General features: G+C 37.9%; 1 protein-coding gene across 1 annotated transcript in view; it reads right to left on the bottom strand.

Annotated features, from left to right (window-relative positions):
• Positions 1–17467, bottom strand: part of LOC131962457 (C-C chemokine receptor type 1-like) — a 124279-nt gene extending 106812 nt beyond the window's left edge. The window contains exons 1-2 of the mRNA XM_059327459.1: positions 17447–17467; positions 15642–15833 (exon numbers count right to left, since the gene is read on the bottom strand). Of these exons, the coding sequence (XP_059183442.1) occupies positions 15642–15833; positions 17447–17467 (213 nt within the window). The remainder of the gene's footprint in view (positions 1–15641; positions 15834–17446) is intronic.
• Between the last annotated feature and the right edge of the window lie 218 nt (positions 17468–17685).

Here is a 17685-nt window from a genome sequence, read left to right as displayed (position 1 = left end):
GGTTGGTGGTGGAGGAGTGTGATCGGGAAGAGAAAAAGATAAAGAGGAGGAAACACAAGGTGACATGTAAACGCACGGAGAAGATGAATAAGGGGAAAGAGGTCAGGTGTCTGGTGTCAGACAATGAATTACTGAAACTGAAAGAAAATCCAAATGAGTTTCAGTCAGCACTCAGTAGGTCACCTCCCCCACGCTGACTCAATCAACAATATATGGATGGCCACCTGCTGTTGATGTGGCCTAAAATGGTGTTGCATGAGGACAATCTGAGATCTTCCGGTTTTCTTTTACATTATCCAAGGGATGAATGCTGTGTCTAAACCATTTCATTCAGACCTGCATGCAGGTCTTGCTATTGCTTTTGCAGTAGTGTGAATGACTCGCACAGCAATAAGTTTATTGATGTAACGTAACAGGTTTGAGGCTTGTTTTTGCTTTGAAACTTCTCAGTTATGGATGATTGTTGGTGGGCTACTGTTGCACAAAAGCTGCTTTTGTTGTCAGCAGGGTTTGAACATGTACGGGGAGACCACCAATGGATTTCAAGTCCAATGATTTAACCACTAAGCCAAAGCAACCGAAAACCACTTCACCGCAACGATTTTCAGATGGAATGGCTGCTCTGACAGTTTTGTTTGCCTCATGCCCTGTGGGCTTTCAGGATATCTGAAGTAGTAGGTGGCACCAGTTCTCCAGTGATGAACCATTAAAGCATCACAGAACATGAGGGCGCAACAAGAAAATGTAATTGAAAGAGCGCCAAGTGAAGCTGAAATGGTTAAAATCAAAGTAGAAAACTGTATGGAAATATGACTGCTTGTTTAACCCCCTTGCCCTTCTAACAACAAAGCCAAGCAACAGCATACTCTACCAGGAAGAAAGCAAATGCGAAGGCTGGGAATCGAACCTAGGTCAACTGGGAGGCAGCTATGCTCGGCACTATACCACCATCGATGTGCAAAAAGTCAGTTACTGCAGAGTGAACAACATATCCGGGCTTTGTGCAAAGTTGAGTCGGGTTTAATTTTATTTGGTGAACCACCCCATGTTGTTGAGCTGGAGCCCCTTGCGTCCGACACCCCAAGACACCAGCAGACTCTCTTCTCGTTCGCCAACAACGCGGTTTGAGATTGGGTTGTGTTATTTGTGGTAGTTGCGGCTAATGAACCCATTTGAACAGGGTGGCTGTCGTTCAGTTGGTAGAGCGGTCACCCACTGATCAGAGGGACAGTGGTTTCATGTTGAAGTATCCTTGAGCAAGATACTGAACCCCAAATTGCTCCCAATGCTGCGTTCATCGGAGTATGAATAAATTCCCAATAGTGGCACCAACAGATTTCCTGATACTAGGTAAATGGGTAAATGGCGTGCACTTATATAGCGATTTTATCCAAAACGCTTTACACTACGCTCATTCATCCATTCAGACACACATTCATAGTGGTGGCCAGCTGCCAGGGCACACTGGTGCCACCTGCCACCATTGGGAATTCATTCACACACAGATGAACACAGCATCAGGAACAATTTGGGGTTCAGTATCTTGCTCAAGGATACTTCGACATGTAGCTGCCATGGTCAGGGATCGAACCACCAACAGTTACTGGAGGAACGCTCTACCAAATGAGCCATAGCCGCCCCTAGGTTTGCTGTTTATAAAGTATCCACCACTATTGTTTCATATTGTACATTCCATAGCAGTAGATTCGATTGGATTAAGATTCTTCTTAAAAAACACACACCCAACCATCTTGATAGTCGTGTAAGTGTTAATATTCGATAATTTGCTACATGCTGCACTTCACTGCTGTATTTCTTTACAATAAATACATTTCATTTCCCTGGGCTCTGTAGGTAATTTTCTTTAAGTGTACCATTTAAGATAAACACAAAATAGATTTTATGTTCACAGTTCACAGAGCTTATGCATACATACTGAGCTAACAGTATGTGACAGACATATTTATATAGCAGTATTTACCTGATGCAAACTTCAGGCTAGTGATGAATAAAGCTTCATGTGGCATAATTTTTATTAATTGTACCTTGCATTTTTTGGGTTAAAGAAAAGGGTAAAGGTTTGGCAATTCAGTGTGGTTTCAACCCTTGTTTTGAAGAGAGCCATCTAGTGGGCTGAATAAAGGAAGAAATGTGTTCATGAAGCTTCATTTGGCCTTCACAAAGTCAGGGAAACCTGTAATTCTGTGTGCCTGTGTTAGTTTCATGTTTAAGTAGAAACATCAGAAATATAAGTTACTGTAAATTTTAGCCAGGGAACATCGTCCCAAGCAAGCAAGAGTTATGCGTGGCACTTAGATAGGTCCTGGTAATAATTTACTTCTGCCTTCAACATGTATTTGTCTTTTGAGACTCTTTCCCTTGGGATGACAATTAAATGAAGCTTCATTAACCATTTTCTTTACTTTCTCAGCCCACAAGATGGCGTTCTCTGTTCAACAAAGGGTTGAAAGCACATGAAATTGACATTCCTTGAGTCTTTTTCTTTTACGAAGAGCCCCATGTAGTGGGTTCAAAAAATAAAACTAATGGGTCATTTTCAAAACATTACTTTACACACTTTAATAGTTGCAGAGAGAATACCTGCAAAAGTTCTCAGATTGTTCTGCTGGCAGTGCATCAGAAATTTGAGGAGGAGCAAAACTGGAAAGGCTTCATGATTTGAAAACCATGACTATCCTCAGCAAATGTCATGGCAGTCTATGTTTAAAAAAGTTAATCCTTTAACAGTCTTACTCAATCCATCACCAAATGCTACGTACCACTGTCCTGACAAAACTTTGTATGTCTCCAGCAAAGCCTGTGAGTTTCCCCACCCCTTTCTAATACATAATTTCTTTTTGTTTACACAGAAGTCGTTTCTCTGTAAATTTCAACTTTGCGTCAGAATGGATGAAAAGCAACCAGGTCATTTAAATTCTCTTCTCATTATAGTCTGGGAGACACAGATAGAGAGGTCCAATTTACATTTAGATTGTTTCAGCAGAAGTAAATTAATCAACACTGCAACCCAGCCAACTCACTTGTATAGAATACCCAGAAGAGTGACACACATTAATATATATATATATATATATATATATATATATATATATATATATATTGTCATGTATGTATGTATAGTGTATATAAATTCACACAAAACTAAATAAATACTGTGTTAAATATTTTCATACAGAACAGGGAATGCATTAATCAACCCCAATCTGCTGAATGCGTTTTAATTCCACAGTGTGATTTTTTTTCCACACAGCAAACCACGTTGTTCCAGTAACTGCTGTTGCCTTGTGAAGCGTGCATCTCTTTTATCTTCATTACCTACTGTTGCTCAGTTGGTAGAGCGTATACTGATGCGTCCCATACTGATGGGAAGGTCAGTGGTTCGATCCCTGACCAAAGCAGCCTACATGTCGAAGTATCCTTGAGCAAGATACTGAACCCCAAATGGCCCACCGATGCTGTGTTCATCGGTGTGTGAATGAATTCCCAATGGTGGCAGGTAGTGATGTACGAATGAAGCTTCATGAACCATTTTTTTTTTTTCACCATTTATTTTCTGAGCCCACTAGATGGTGCTCTCTGTTCAAAAACAGGCTGAAAGCACACTCAGTTACCATTGCTTGAGCCTTTTTCTTTAAACCAAGAGCGCCATCTAGTGAGAGAAATGGTTCATGAGGCTTCATTGGCACATCACTAGTGGCAGGTGGCACCGTATGAATGTGTGCGTGAACGGGTGAATGAGCCCAGTCTGTAGTGTAAAGCGATTGGATAAAAGCACTATATAAGTGTACTCCATTTACCATAATACAATATTTCTATATTAACATTACAGTTTTTGAGGATTGACCTGATGTGATCATTTAAGACCTTTGGTACCTTTATGACGAACCCAACAACATCTAAATTATTGAATTCCCTCAACAGCTTTCATCAATGACTTGTCACAGCCATAGTTGTTCCCTGAGTTTGTTTTGCCCATTAACCATTTCCCATGGCAACAATCTGCCTCATTTATTTAATTACCTTCAGATGTAGTTGTATTTTAAACAAACCCAACTCCTTTTTAACTGAACCAAAGTCATTGGTGTTCACATTAACTACAGTTATGGTCTGCTGAACCTCTGAGTGGGTACTGACAACACGGAAAAGAACTAAGATCCTATCATAAATGTAAAGACATAAGACATTTTAATATATAGCAGGGATGCACCAATTCAATTGTTTCTTCCCTGATACTGATTTTAATGCCCAACCTCAATGTACAAAATAAAAAAATACATTGTAGAATAAAAATAATGTCACCCTGGACTGTTACCAGTTTTATTTGTCTCAATTAAAACATGGAACAAAAACTTAATTTACCAAGAAGTAAATATACTTTCTGTCTGCCCATGTAAAATATTGCAACTCTTTTGGACCATATATAGGTTTTCGTTCCATACTTGGAGAATAGGGTAGGTGTGTCATCTGTTGTGGACAAACAGAGCATTCTCTGTCTGGAGAGACAGAGTTATTGTTAGTTAGCTATGCTAGTGGGACATCTACCAGAAATAAAACACATCAGAAACAAATTGCAACCTGGAAGAAATGTTTTGAATGAAACCACAGACACATAATATCCAACCACATATCTGTAGCTCATATTTTATGTTAATTAACACTGATTAACATTACTTTTGTCCAGTTACCAAACCCCATTGGATTAACACTTGCATTGACATAATTAATATGGAGCTTTCAGTGGCAAGAATGCATGGTGCTGGAGCTGACACTATTCTAGCATGGCAAACAATGGCAGATAAGATCAAGATCAAGGAATTGCTGTAATCAATATTTTTATTTGCATTACTTGAACATGGTCTCTCATGTCCTGTAAGAGTTTTATAGAGATCCAAGTTGGGGGGGGGTGGGGGGTCGTCGCCTGGTCCCTTTTTATTTTAAATTTTAATTTTCCTTATATATTTTTTTTTTCTATTTATTCCATTATTATTATTATTGTTATTATTTTTAATTTGATTGTAATGTACCTTTTAATTTTATCGGACTGCTGTACTTGTTCTGCCTTTAAAAGCAATAAAAAAGTTGTTCACAAAAAAACATTACTTTTGTCCACAGACATTCACAGACACTAAGCTCATTGCGCACCATCTTTGCCTTTACCCAAATACCAGTGATGTATGAATGAAGCTTCATGAACATTATTTTTTATTTTCTGAGCCCACTAGATGGCGCTCTCTGTTCAAAAACAGGCTTAAAGCACACTCAGTTACCATTGCTTGAGCCTTTTTCTTTTTCTAAAGCAGAGTATTATACAGCAAGTAGATACAGATTTGGAGGATGAAATGCATTTTCACAAATCTACATCTCGTCAACCACCACTTAACCTGTGCATGTCAGTCTTACTTCCCAACAAACAGCATGATCGCTAGTATTTTATAAAAAAAAAAAAAAAAGGTTGTTTTGTCATGCAAGTCTTAGTTTTTGGAGTGTGTTGCTTACACTTTCTTATTTTTAAGAACTGTTACCCATGTTTTATGTTTCAAAATGACCTTCTCACAAAAAGAGCAGCATTACATTCTCAGCTCACAAGAGGGGAGGTCACTTTAGAGCGTGTCCTACAGAAAAGCAACGTGTAGCAGGGACTTTAGAGTGGCTCACATCCAAGTGTAGCAGCTTAAATATCTCACCTGTTTGATACAACCCTGTCTACTGCCTGCATACAAAGCCAGGAGTTTGTCTGTGCTGTGCCTATAACAGATACTAACAAAAGTTTTAATGGAGGCCACATCACCAAGGTACTGTGGATTTCTACAGGGTTAAGGGTTAATACTCTTTAGCTGACCACACTGAATAATATGTTCTCTCCCTGCTGGTCCGAGCCTGCTTTTATTCTAATTTCCTTTCCATTTGCACCTGGTCTGGTCTGATTATGCCCTCCTACACTATATAAAAGGGCCAGGAGCTGCATGGTCTCGCTCTCTCTGTTCTCTCGCCTCAGCAGTGGTCTGCCATGACCCAGTAGCATTGTTCACTTTGCCAGAATAGTTTAGGTTTTATATTTTGCTAGTTTAAGTGTAGTCAAATGGATGGTTGGTCTGTATTCTCTTTCCTTTTTTTCTCTTTCATAAAAGAATCTGCCTTAATTGATTTTTCTTTACCATTTGGGGTCAGAAACACTGACATGTTATCATGTCATATCAACGTTCATGTCTAACAGATATACGATTAGTATTCTTATATACTGATGAATTTAATTCCAATATCAAATCTTCTTTTCTTTTCGTTTGGTTGTCACAAACATTAGAAAGTAAGAATTTCTGGCTTGTAAGCTGCTAAATGCTCCACTAAATGATAAATGCATGATTGTTTTTCACCAGCTTATCATTGTCCATGTGCTGTTTTTTGCTGGGTAGTTAGTGTACATTATCACATCTTTTTTGTGCAAACAAGGTTCATAAAAATAGTAAGACACAATATTCTGTCCTCACGATTGCGTATCTGAGCAATGCTAGACAGATAGTGGACAAAAACTCCAATAAACCTTGTACTTCAGAAGGTGTGGCTTTACTGAAGTTTATGTAAAACTGAAGCATACAATACAAACAAATACATCAATTTTCTGTGTACACTGCATACCATAAACAAACACAACAACAATTTAAACATTTACAGCTACCAAATTCTACTTTCTTATTGTGACAGACGAAACAATCACTTTTTTAACTGTCCAGACTTCTAACAACATATCTAAAAGTTTAACATATGACCAGTATTATATATTCATCAGAAAATGAACAAATATTTTGCATACTTACGGACAAATCAACTCCAAGGCTTAAACGTAAGGAAATACTGTTTGCATGCACACTCTAGGCTGCTTCTTATTCAACTGAAAACACATCTTAAAAGTGTAACTTAAGGAAAACTAAACTTAAGAAACTTATCACAACCAAAATTGTCCACTAAGTGGTAGCAACTGGATGGATCACTGAACAGAGGTCAGCACACGCAACAAACAGTTTGGGACCATAAACTAGTGATGGTCAAATGTAGCCTCATGAGCTATTTCCTTTCATTTCTGGGACCACCAGATGGCACTATCTGTTTAACAATGGGTCAAAAGCACACTGAATTGCCATTCCTTGAGCCTTTTCCTTTAAATTGCCATCTATGGGGTCTACAAATAGACATCACCACGATAAAACCAAAACAATTAACTGAAAATTGCTTTAAAAAACAACAACAAAGCTCTATAGAGCTTAAGAGAATTGCTGAGTTGGTTGTAATTCTCGGTTCGTCATTACAAGTAGTGATGTGCCAATGAAGCCTCATGAACCATCTTCTTTTTCTTCTGAGCCCACTAGATGGCGCTCTTGGTTTAAAGAAAAAGGCTCAAGCAATGGTAACTGAGTGTGCTTTCAGCCTGTTTTTGAACAGAGAGCGCCATCTAGTGGGCTCAGAAAATAAAAATAATGGTTCATGAAGCTTCATTTGTACATCACTAATTACAAGTGACCTCTTTCACATTACACATTATGTCATTTACATCATTCTTGTAAATATCTATTTGTTTGTGCACCTTTATGTATGTTCTTGTCCAGACATCCTCTTTTTTTAGACTTTTTGACCATAACAATAAGCATTTTTGGGATTAAAAGAAACAAAAACACTAGAGACTTGAGAGTCTCTAGATGGGATCACACTATAATGCATACTGAAAACACAACAGGAAACAGGTAGAGACAGATTACAGATGTCAGAAGAAATATTAGATACATGACAACTTTGATAAACTGCCTACTGACTGAAAAAGGGCCTGTTTGGGGCACTCAAATTATGGTGAAGTCCAAAAGTATCTGATAAATGAACGGACAATGGCAATGGCCTTGAGAACAGAGAATGTGGCTGGAGAGGAGGGTCAGAGAGACAAACTGTGACACCATTCTTACTTTTTGCAGAAGAGAAAAAATTCAACTGATATTTTGTCTTGTGTGAAAGTGCCAGTTGACTTGACCCATGTGTTGAATATACAGAATAACTGACCAACACCATCTCTTTAACCACAGAAAGCAAGGGGGAAAAGCCCAAGATTCAGAAGAAAATTATAAAGAGGCCGTTTTGTACGAAAGAAAAAGCTTTCTTTCTATTTCACAAGCGTTTTTTTTTTTTTTTTAGAACAGTAACAAAAGTATATTGCATTGAGTGTTAAAGTATTGTTATCAAGTGGCTTTTTGTAGGACAGAAGAAAGAAGTGTGGGCTTTGTTTGGAGTAGACATAATCAGCCTGCTGAAGCTCAGAAGAGCTGCTGATAAAAGTCTCTCCACTGGGGACACATACACACACAAACACCCAGGGAGTCTGGAGGACGAGCTCTGTCCTGTATAGTTATTCATTCAAACCACCAATGCTGATTTCTGCTCTGCTGCGCCAGAATGTAAAATCTACAGTATATTTTCAGTCCCTGCTGCTATGATTACTTTAATGACATTTAAGTAAGTATCAAGCTGTGCCCTTCCTTCAAACTCTTTGGACAACTCTTCACACAAATCTAAACTCAATCCCTGGGTAAGTAGGCCAAATAAAGAAAACCTCAACGTGTGTATGTGTGTGTGTGTTTACAAAGTGACATAACAGCAGTTTCAGAGGTAAAATTAAGTCTGTCCATCTGTCCGTCTGTATGTCAGCAGCTATTTCCTCGTACTACTTGACCCATCATACTGGGCACATTTATCATTGTATGCTCTAGTGCAGTAGTTCTCAATCTTTTTGAGTCGCGACCCCCAATTTAACATGCATGTTGTCCGTGACCCCCGCTCACTGAACACAATCTCACACACACAGTTCAGATCACCCAAAAAAGAAACAAAATGACCAAAAAAAGTAAACAAAATGACCAAAAAAAGACACAAAATGACCAGAAAAGACACAAAATGACCAAAAAAAGACACAAAATGACCAAAAAGAGACACAAAATTACCAAAAAAAGACACAAAATGACCAAAAAAAGAAACCAAATTACCAAAAAAGACACAAATTGACCACAAAATGATAAAAAAAAGACACAAAATGACCTAAAAAGACACAAAATGAACAAAAAAAGACATTAAGTGACCAAAAAGACTAAAACAAATGATTTGGCGACCCCCAGAAATCATCTCGCGACCACAATTGGGGTCCCGACCCCAAGGTTGAGAATAGCTGCTCTAGTGGTCGACCGATACAGGTTTTTTAAGGCCGATACCGATACAGATTATTTTCACATCAGTCTTAACCGATCCCTGATATGTGCTGCCGATTTTTGGCCTTTTCTCCCTCCATTTACATGATAAAAATTACACAATGATAACAAATGTTACACAAGTCTCAATTTAAACAAAAAAAGATACATTTATTAACAAACAAAACATATTAACAGTTGGATAGCAAACAATATGTATGTTGTTCTAGGCCTGGAGGTGGTGGCGCCTCAGATGATCCACATATTTGATGTGTTTTTCTTTTTTCTGGTATCAGCAGCAGCTCACCACAGAATGGTAGATGTTGCACCGAGCCTTGCCTGCTGTTGGCTCAGTGAAATGGGCTATTTGATCGGCGAACGCATGCACATATCGGCTGATGCCAATACAAGTAAAAACGCAAATATCGGCCGATATTTACCGGCTGACGGATATATCGGTCTATCTCTAGTATGCTCAACAGTGATTTACATTTTTTGTTTTCTATAAATGATAAACAGAAAAACACACAAGAATTACAATACCGTTAACCAATGTATAACATCACACTTAACAATTAGGTACCTAACAAACAATGAATATTAGTACTCTAACCAGGGGGGTTAGAGGTAGGCCTACCACTGCTGAAATTATAGACTACTACATAACAAACATCCATCCAATTACATAACAACATTCTAAATTAGGTTATAAGGATTCTTGCATTTCCTTAAGAGCTACAATTAACAAATCATGTGGCTCAGAAAATAAAAATAATGGTCCATGAAGCTTCATTCATACATCACTAATTTTTAGGGTGGACCTTTGTTAAGGTGGTTAAAATACATTTTGTTGCTGTCTGTCTGCAGCAATACATTCATTGTACCATTAGTTTCCTACCTGAAGCGCCTGGTTCTTTAAACTGGGGACATGCAGACGATTGACTGTGGATAAGTACCTCATACAACCCTGCATCAAAAAAACTGAGTTATCCCTTTAAATGTATTGTGTATACCTTTATCTACAGCTGAATACTGGCCTATTAAAAACCTGCAAACAGACATTGACAGGAGTGGATTAAATTTTAACCTGACAGCAATCAGAATTAGAATCAAACCCCAAGTGGACTTGGACTTCAGCAGGAAACAAGAGACTTAAAACCAGTACCAGTGCAGATGCTATGATTTTAGAAATTAGATATTATATTATCTACCTACCTGCCTTCAGACTGGATGTGTCAGTGTGAGTGTTTTATGTGCCCTCATTTTCACTTTTTTTTAATTCAGCAGGAACACATCCAACTCTTCCACAGAAATATGGAGTAAATCAAGCCTTTAAAGATCCGTCGGCACACCCCAAACTTAAATTATGCATCGTTACCAATGAATTTTTTAGCTTCAGACTCATCATATTCACCCTGTCTTTTATGATCTGAGGACCCCTTTGGCATACATTTGGCAGGCGGAAGTCCTCTGTCTGCTGGACAAATTTAAGTTCAAATGTGGCTTTTTTGATTTGAAACTGTTACAGGGTCTACAGCTCTGTTTGAATTAGTACACAGGATGTTAGTGTTGCTTAGAGCAGTTGAAGAAAATGTTACAGAGTAGTTAAGAACTTGAGTATAGGGAGGACAAGTACTGCACTGGAGCTGATAATAATAATATATGCTGTTCTATAGAACAGCATATATTATGACCAGGATTGGCTTGTTTCTGCCTCCTTTATGTCACAAGTACAGTGACATACCTTCATAACAACATGATCTCACAGAAATCCATGAAATAGCCACGGATTTCGCTTAACTCAAAATCCGTGGAATAGCCACGGATTTGCTCAAATTTCCATGAAACTGACACGGATTTTGCTACAATGCAAGTTAATGACAGTCATATCCCGTGGCTATTCCAACATACAAAGTGATTATGTACATTCATTGAGTGAATATTTAGAAAATAAAACATATATTTCTCGCTACAAATGTGATCAAAATCCATTTTTATGCAGAAACTAAGTCAAAATATTGATTTTTCACTAAAAATGAGAGAACTGTCCGCCATGTTTTTTTGTTCTGACCGCTGGGACCTTGAAAGTCTTGCATTCTTGCTAGAAAAAACTTGTTAGAAAACTTGCATTCTAGCGAAATCCGTGTCAGTTTCACGGAAATTTGAGTGATTCCGTGGCTATTCCACGGATTTTGAGTTAAGCGAAATCCGTGGCTATTTCACGGATTTCTGTGAGACCAGGTTGCTTCATAATCACTGTGGCTGTTTAATAAAAGATGCAAATTCAGGATGGGGCTGTTAGAAAATCAGACCCCGTTTGTTCGCAAGCACCACTTTTGACCAATCAAAAGCCAACATTGTAAAATGAAGTAGATAATCTGGTTGCAGAGTTTGTTTTATCTGTTGTACTTGGTGGTTAGCGTATAGCTAACTACAGCTACTTTTGTGTGATTTAAATCAGGCGGCAACCTCCGGGTCTGAGCAAGGAGGCAAACCAGGAAGTGCCTTAAGCTGCATTCTACCGAAAATAAGTTTGGCTGTAAAAAAAAATCTGTCCATTCATTTCAATGCAAAATTTGAAAACTTCTCACTTTCACAACAGGTCAACACTATGGTCTCAATCGCTAGTAAAAAATCTTTTTCAAGACAATTTGTTCTAATAATGGCCCCATTTAGAAGAAAATAGAAGATAAAGAATCATATGATTTGGGGCGTGGCTACCTTTGATTGACAGGTGGCTAACGAGCAATGTGTATCCACAGCAACATGTCAATAAAGTGATATATAACATTATATAGATATAAAAAAGGACATTTACTGGTTTGGTCTCATAACTTTGACCCTTTACCTGTTTTCATGCACACTGGAGTTGAAATTCGAAAATATAAAAAAATGTTTTTACATTTGGCCTAGGTTGTTTGATGGTTTTTTTAATAAAAACAAAACCTGTCAACAGAATGCAATGGAAACAGACATGAAGAACAAAAAAAATGTGACTCAATGGGAATCCCCATTGGAAGCAAGACATAAGTAAAACATAAGAGACGCAGCGGTCAATCGATAAAGAAAGTGTCTTTGATGTCCGTCACATCTGTCTTGTCTGAACTTGACAGAACCAAAAGACTTTTCATTTTCAGCTCCCTGGGAAGAAAGCAACGAGGTGTGTATGTATTGATTCAGTAGTTTTATTTCCTGCCCACCGTCGGGGTGAATAAGTTCAAAACACATTTACAGCAGGATTTCTATGGTATTAAGCAGCTGTCCCTATGTCTATTACACTTCACAAAATGCAACAGAAATAAACCTGAAGTGTCAGTGGAGTGTATTGATGCAGTACTTATTGATTGATACATTTAATAAAGCGTATGTGTTCTGTGGGATGACATCAAACACGCTTCTATAAATGCTTTCTATACTGATTGGCTGTTAAATGTCACCCAAGCCTCCACTGGTTATGAAAAACAGCATCAGACAAAATATCCGGTCTGTGTGACACGATGAGGAGACTGTTATTCTCTTGAAATGAATACAATAAACAAACATCGATTTCTATTATGTCTTCCAAATGATTTTGTATTGTTTGAGCCTTTATTGAGCCCTTTTAATCACCTCATCTGATTATGTCCTCTTCTTTTGCAATGGTTTAGCACCCGACTGAATTATTATCACAACCAACTGTTTTATCTCAATGTACTCTAATATTCACATGACATTGTTGTTCAAATGAAGCTTTATGAGCCATTAGTTATATCTGTTGAAGCCTTAAGATGGTACTTTTGGGTTAAGGATAAAGGCTCAAAGAATAAGTCACAATTTAAAAACTCCTGGGAGACCAATAGCCGTGTTTCCACTAGGGGAAAGAGTGGCCACTGGGAAAGTCTCAGGCCACGCCCTCTCAAAAGTCCGCTCACTCCATTGTGTCTCCATTACAAGTTAGCCCCCAGGGGGATTTCACGTAATCGATTAGCGACAGTTTTGACCGTGATGTCACATACGCAACAGATTAAACACGGGTCAACTGCTATCGCTAACTGTGCACAACGTCAGCAGCTGATCATAAACAAAGCAGCATGGCTAATTATGCACAGCGTCTCCGCTGATCATAAACATAATGATCATGAATTAACCGGCATTGCTAACTGTGCACAGTTTCCGGTGCTTGTTTTAAACAAACAGAGATCACTAAGGGGTTAACATCCCCTCCTGCTCTGCAGCTGGGAGAGACTGCTACAGGAGGACTGTGCCGCTTCGACTCATTTTTACTCTTCTTAACGAGCCGCCGACCCCCAGCTCCAATAACACCAGAAAAAGTATCTGGATTTGTCTCCAGTCGCTTTCTTGAAAAATAGTCGCTAAGGGGATCTGAAAAGTCGCTAAATATAGCAACAAAGTTACTAAGCTGGGAACACTGCTTTGTCAGCTTTTACAAATGGCGTGTGTTGTTGTAGAGTAGAGTACTATGTCACATCCTGTTTAGCGTTCTGTCCAATCAGTAACCAGGCTGTTTTCAGGGGAGAAAAAAGGCCCTGCTCTTTGACAGGGACGGAAAAAATCCCGACAAAAGTCCGATCCAGACGGCTCGTATTCAAATTAGGGGCGTTTCGGCGAGTCAGACCCACCTCAAAACGTGCATTCATTTGTATTTTATCTTTCTGATTGTACAGACATTTGTTAAAATTTGGACAGAAATCAGACTAATGAGGAATGTCAATTTAAAGAAGAAAAACCCCTTAGAGGTTAAGTGGATTCATAAAGAATAATCATTAACCTTTTCATGTATTTGCAACAATTAGGTCAGGTACTATTTATTGAAAATGTAATCTACAGTCTTTTTTTTTTTTAACAATAGATTGCAAATTATAGGAATTACTTCCAGTGGCTTGCACATTGATCATGATCATTTTTCATACCATGAATTAATCTGAAATGTTACATATACTTATTTTGTTTCGCCATTAGGTAATTACTCACTTACATATGTATTATTAGTTAATTGTGAACTTGAGGCTTATTAATTACTACCAACTGATTTTTAGTACAAAGTGTCATCCAAAAAATGGATCAATGTTTGCCACTTCTGCACACATCAATAGCCAAAAGTAAAGATCAACCTTTATATTTAAATACTTAATTCATAGCCTCATTGTCTGATTCCAACACAATGTGATGGAATAGAATGCGTCTGGCTTAGGAAATGATGTTTGGAACAAAGTGGGAGAGTGTTCGACCAGCTAGGAACAGAGTGATAATGCTCCCCTGTTGTGCAGGGTTGAACACAGATAGGTGGTACATCTGAGGCGCCATTTATCACATCTAACTCTACAAACGCTGAGAGAATATGTAAGCAGGCTAGAAAGTTTCTCTTTCAGCCTAACTGGCAATATGGCTGAAGAAGGTTTTTTTTAATACTCAGCTTCTGTGAAAGGCAGGGAAAGTGGAGACAAGCAAGTTATGCTCTCAGAAGTGTGAAAACGAAAAATCAATCAGCTCCTCCAAACAGTGTACTACAGCATGACAAAACAATTACTATTGTATCAAGTATCTCTATACAGACAGAGAGAAAAGTCTGTGTGAGAGCCATTTTGAGGCTTTGTGTGCATTTCAGATTGCATTTTTGATTTTTATGTATAAAAAGACTTATTTGATCAAGTGTCAGCGACTAATACTTCAATGGGAGCTGGTTTGCTTGTGTCCCCGGGCGGATGTTTGTTCAAGAGAATCCCCATACAAAATATACTAATGTTTGTATTGTGTATGTGTCCATTGTTCATGCACAAGCATAATTAAATAACTATAAATACTTCTTGTTAAGCCAGGTACATTTTGTTGGGAAACATAATTGCTGCCTGAATTATGCTCGAAGCACTGCAAATTATTTTTTTCTTACCAAGATAAAAAAAAAACTTAGATTTAGAAGTGTTACATAATTGATCTTGTTTTAAGAGTTAATTTCTTATTTTAAGCGTTCAACATGCTTATTTCTAGATGTAATAATCTTAATTCATGAAATCTTGTCAAGTGAAATTATCTGTCCATGCAGCAAGATATTTCTCAGATTTATTTTTTTTATCTTGTTTTTAGGCATACCTTTTTTTGCAGTGAGGTAACTCTCTGTTAATAAAGCTTATGCTATATCTTTGTAATATAAAACACAAGACATTAAAATTTGGTTACACATGTTTCCTGCATGTGGTTTAGGTTTAGGTTATGATGATTCAAGAAATTATAAAGTACTTTTAACTGGTAAATAAAAACTCTCAATTGAATATTGATTCATCTATATGGCCTCCAGTCCATAACCAGTTGAGACTATCTGCAAGAATTTTGGCAATTTTATGTAGTTATTCTTGCTGTCTGCCACAGTGCCATATGGCCTGATTCTGAAGAAATCAGAGGAAATCATACAGGTTTTCCAAAAACCTCTCTTGGTTCAGACTCCAGCGGGGCCTCCAGCAGTGACCGTACCCTCCATGGACCTGCAATCTGAGTCCTAGTGGGCATCGGAGTGAGGTGGAGAGCTCTTTTCCCCCCAGCCAGCAGCAGAGCTCCATCCCGCTGCTCCAGCTGCCCCTGGGAGCCAACATCTACAACACGCTGCTAGAGGCATGGGAGAATGAGAACCAGCACAGCAACATAAAATGAAATCCTTGTAGCTGATTGATTGGGTTTTGAATCCAGTCTGTTCTCATGAACTGTTCACATCAAGTCCAAAGGAAAGTAATGCACTGGAATGTTGTAGCTTTCTTAAGAAACTTTGTTCAGTGGTACACTGCCCTACAAAGTAAACTGCAGTAACTACGCAAGGGGTAAAACTGAGAAAAACTGCTTTTAAGTTTTTTAACTGGCCAGCCAAATGGGTTATAGGTAGCTAAGTGATATGACACTTATTTCTACATGTGTTGATGATGTCATTTTTATGCTAAAAAAAATCATGATTTATTTGACCTTTGACCCCAAAAATGTAGTTACTACACTGTGGTTTTAGATAGATAGATAGATAGATAGATAGATAGATAGATAGATAGATAGATAGATAGATAGATAGATAGATAGATAGATAGATTCATAGATAGATACATAGATAGATAGATAGATAGACTTTATTAAGCCCTAGATAGATAGATAGACTTTATTAAGCCCTAGACTCTATTAAGAAAGGTTCCCTCAGGGATACCAATACAAGAAAATAGATAAAGTTAGTAACTAGTCATAATGTGCGAAATAAGAGAGTTCAAGACACTATAAAAATACAATATGAAATATAAAAACAAGGATATATTATAAATTATATTATAAATACAAGGAAATATATACTATAACTATAACAACAGTGCTATTAGAACCTTTTACAGACCAGAGTGCAGTAACTACAGTGTTGTTGTCTTCTTCCAGCTTATATATTTTGTTTTCAGTGAACAAACATTTCCAAATTGATTTTGTTATAAGTGTATTTAAAAGTGTCTCTATTCAAAGATTTGTCTATTTTAGACTCAATATTATAAAGTGTTATATTATAAAGAAATGTTATATTTTAGTCTTAATATAATTTTATCTCAGATAATAATTTCCCTATCAAATAAAATTATAATTTCTAATATTCCTGTCTTCGCTATTCAACACAATGAAGAAATACAAGGCTATACTGCTTTTGTTTTATGTTTAAATGCATAAATATATCCAAAGCAGAGCACGGCAAAATCGACAAAGGCAAAATCTGCACTACATCCTTTAATTCCCTGGACTACATAACCAAGAAAAATACTTAACCACATTCCAAATCCCAACATAAGCTTCCTAAACTGGACGCTAGAAAGGGAATCCCAAGGATGACGTCACTCCCTGGGGAAACCCATCAGTCCTGCCACTTCCCTGCCGGCACAAAGGAAACGCGTGAACTCCCAACAAAGCGCCACTACAAACAAACAACAACCACAAAAAACATATATCACCATAACCAAACAATTAACACCACTTACAACCTATTCTCTTTTTAGACGAGCCCCCAATTTGTTATGATCCGGCTCAGAGACCACACAAAACTAAGGAAGCATATAGGGATTAAATGGAAAAGTATAATTTATTTTAACAAAATGAATCCAAAAGGAAACAACATAACCAAATCTTTACTAAACTAAACCAAAGGAGCTGACAGAAAACATACTACTCGGTCAACTTAATATAATGGAAAACTAAACACAGAGAACTCAAACAAAGGTGATCAGCTCCTCCATGATGCCAAGGGAAAAATAAGAGACCAAACCCCTCAGGAGGGCGGGTTTTAAAGGCGTGGAGACAGTGGCCAGCTGCCTCCAATCGGATCAAATCCAGCACCCTGAAACAACAGACAAACAAACAAACACACACACACACCCACACCCGGGTGGGGCCTGGGGCCGTCACAACGGTAAGTGACTTACTGCTTTGGTTTTGAGTTAGATTTTGTAGTTAC

The sequence above is a fragment of the Centropristis striata genome, chromosome 23 (genome assembly GCF_030273125.1).
Source record: "Centropristis striata isolate RG_2023a ecotype Rhode Island chromosome 23, C.striata_1.0, whole genome shotgun sequence".
Lineage (NCBI taxonomy): Eukaryota > Metazoa > Chordata > Actinopteri > Perciformes > Serranidae > Centropristis > Centropristis striata.
This window is presented reverse-complemented; position numbering and strand designations above follow the sequence as displayed.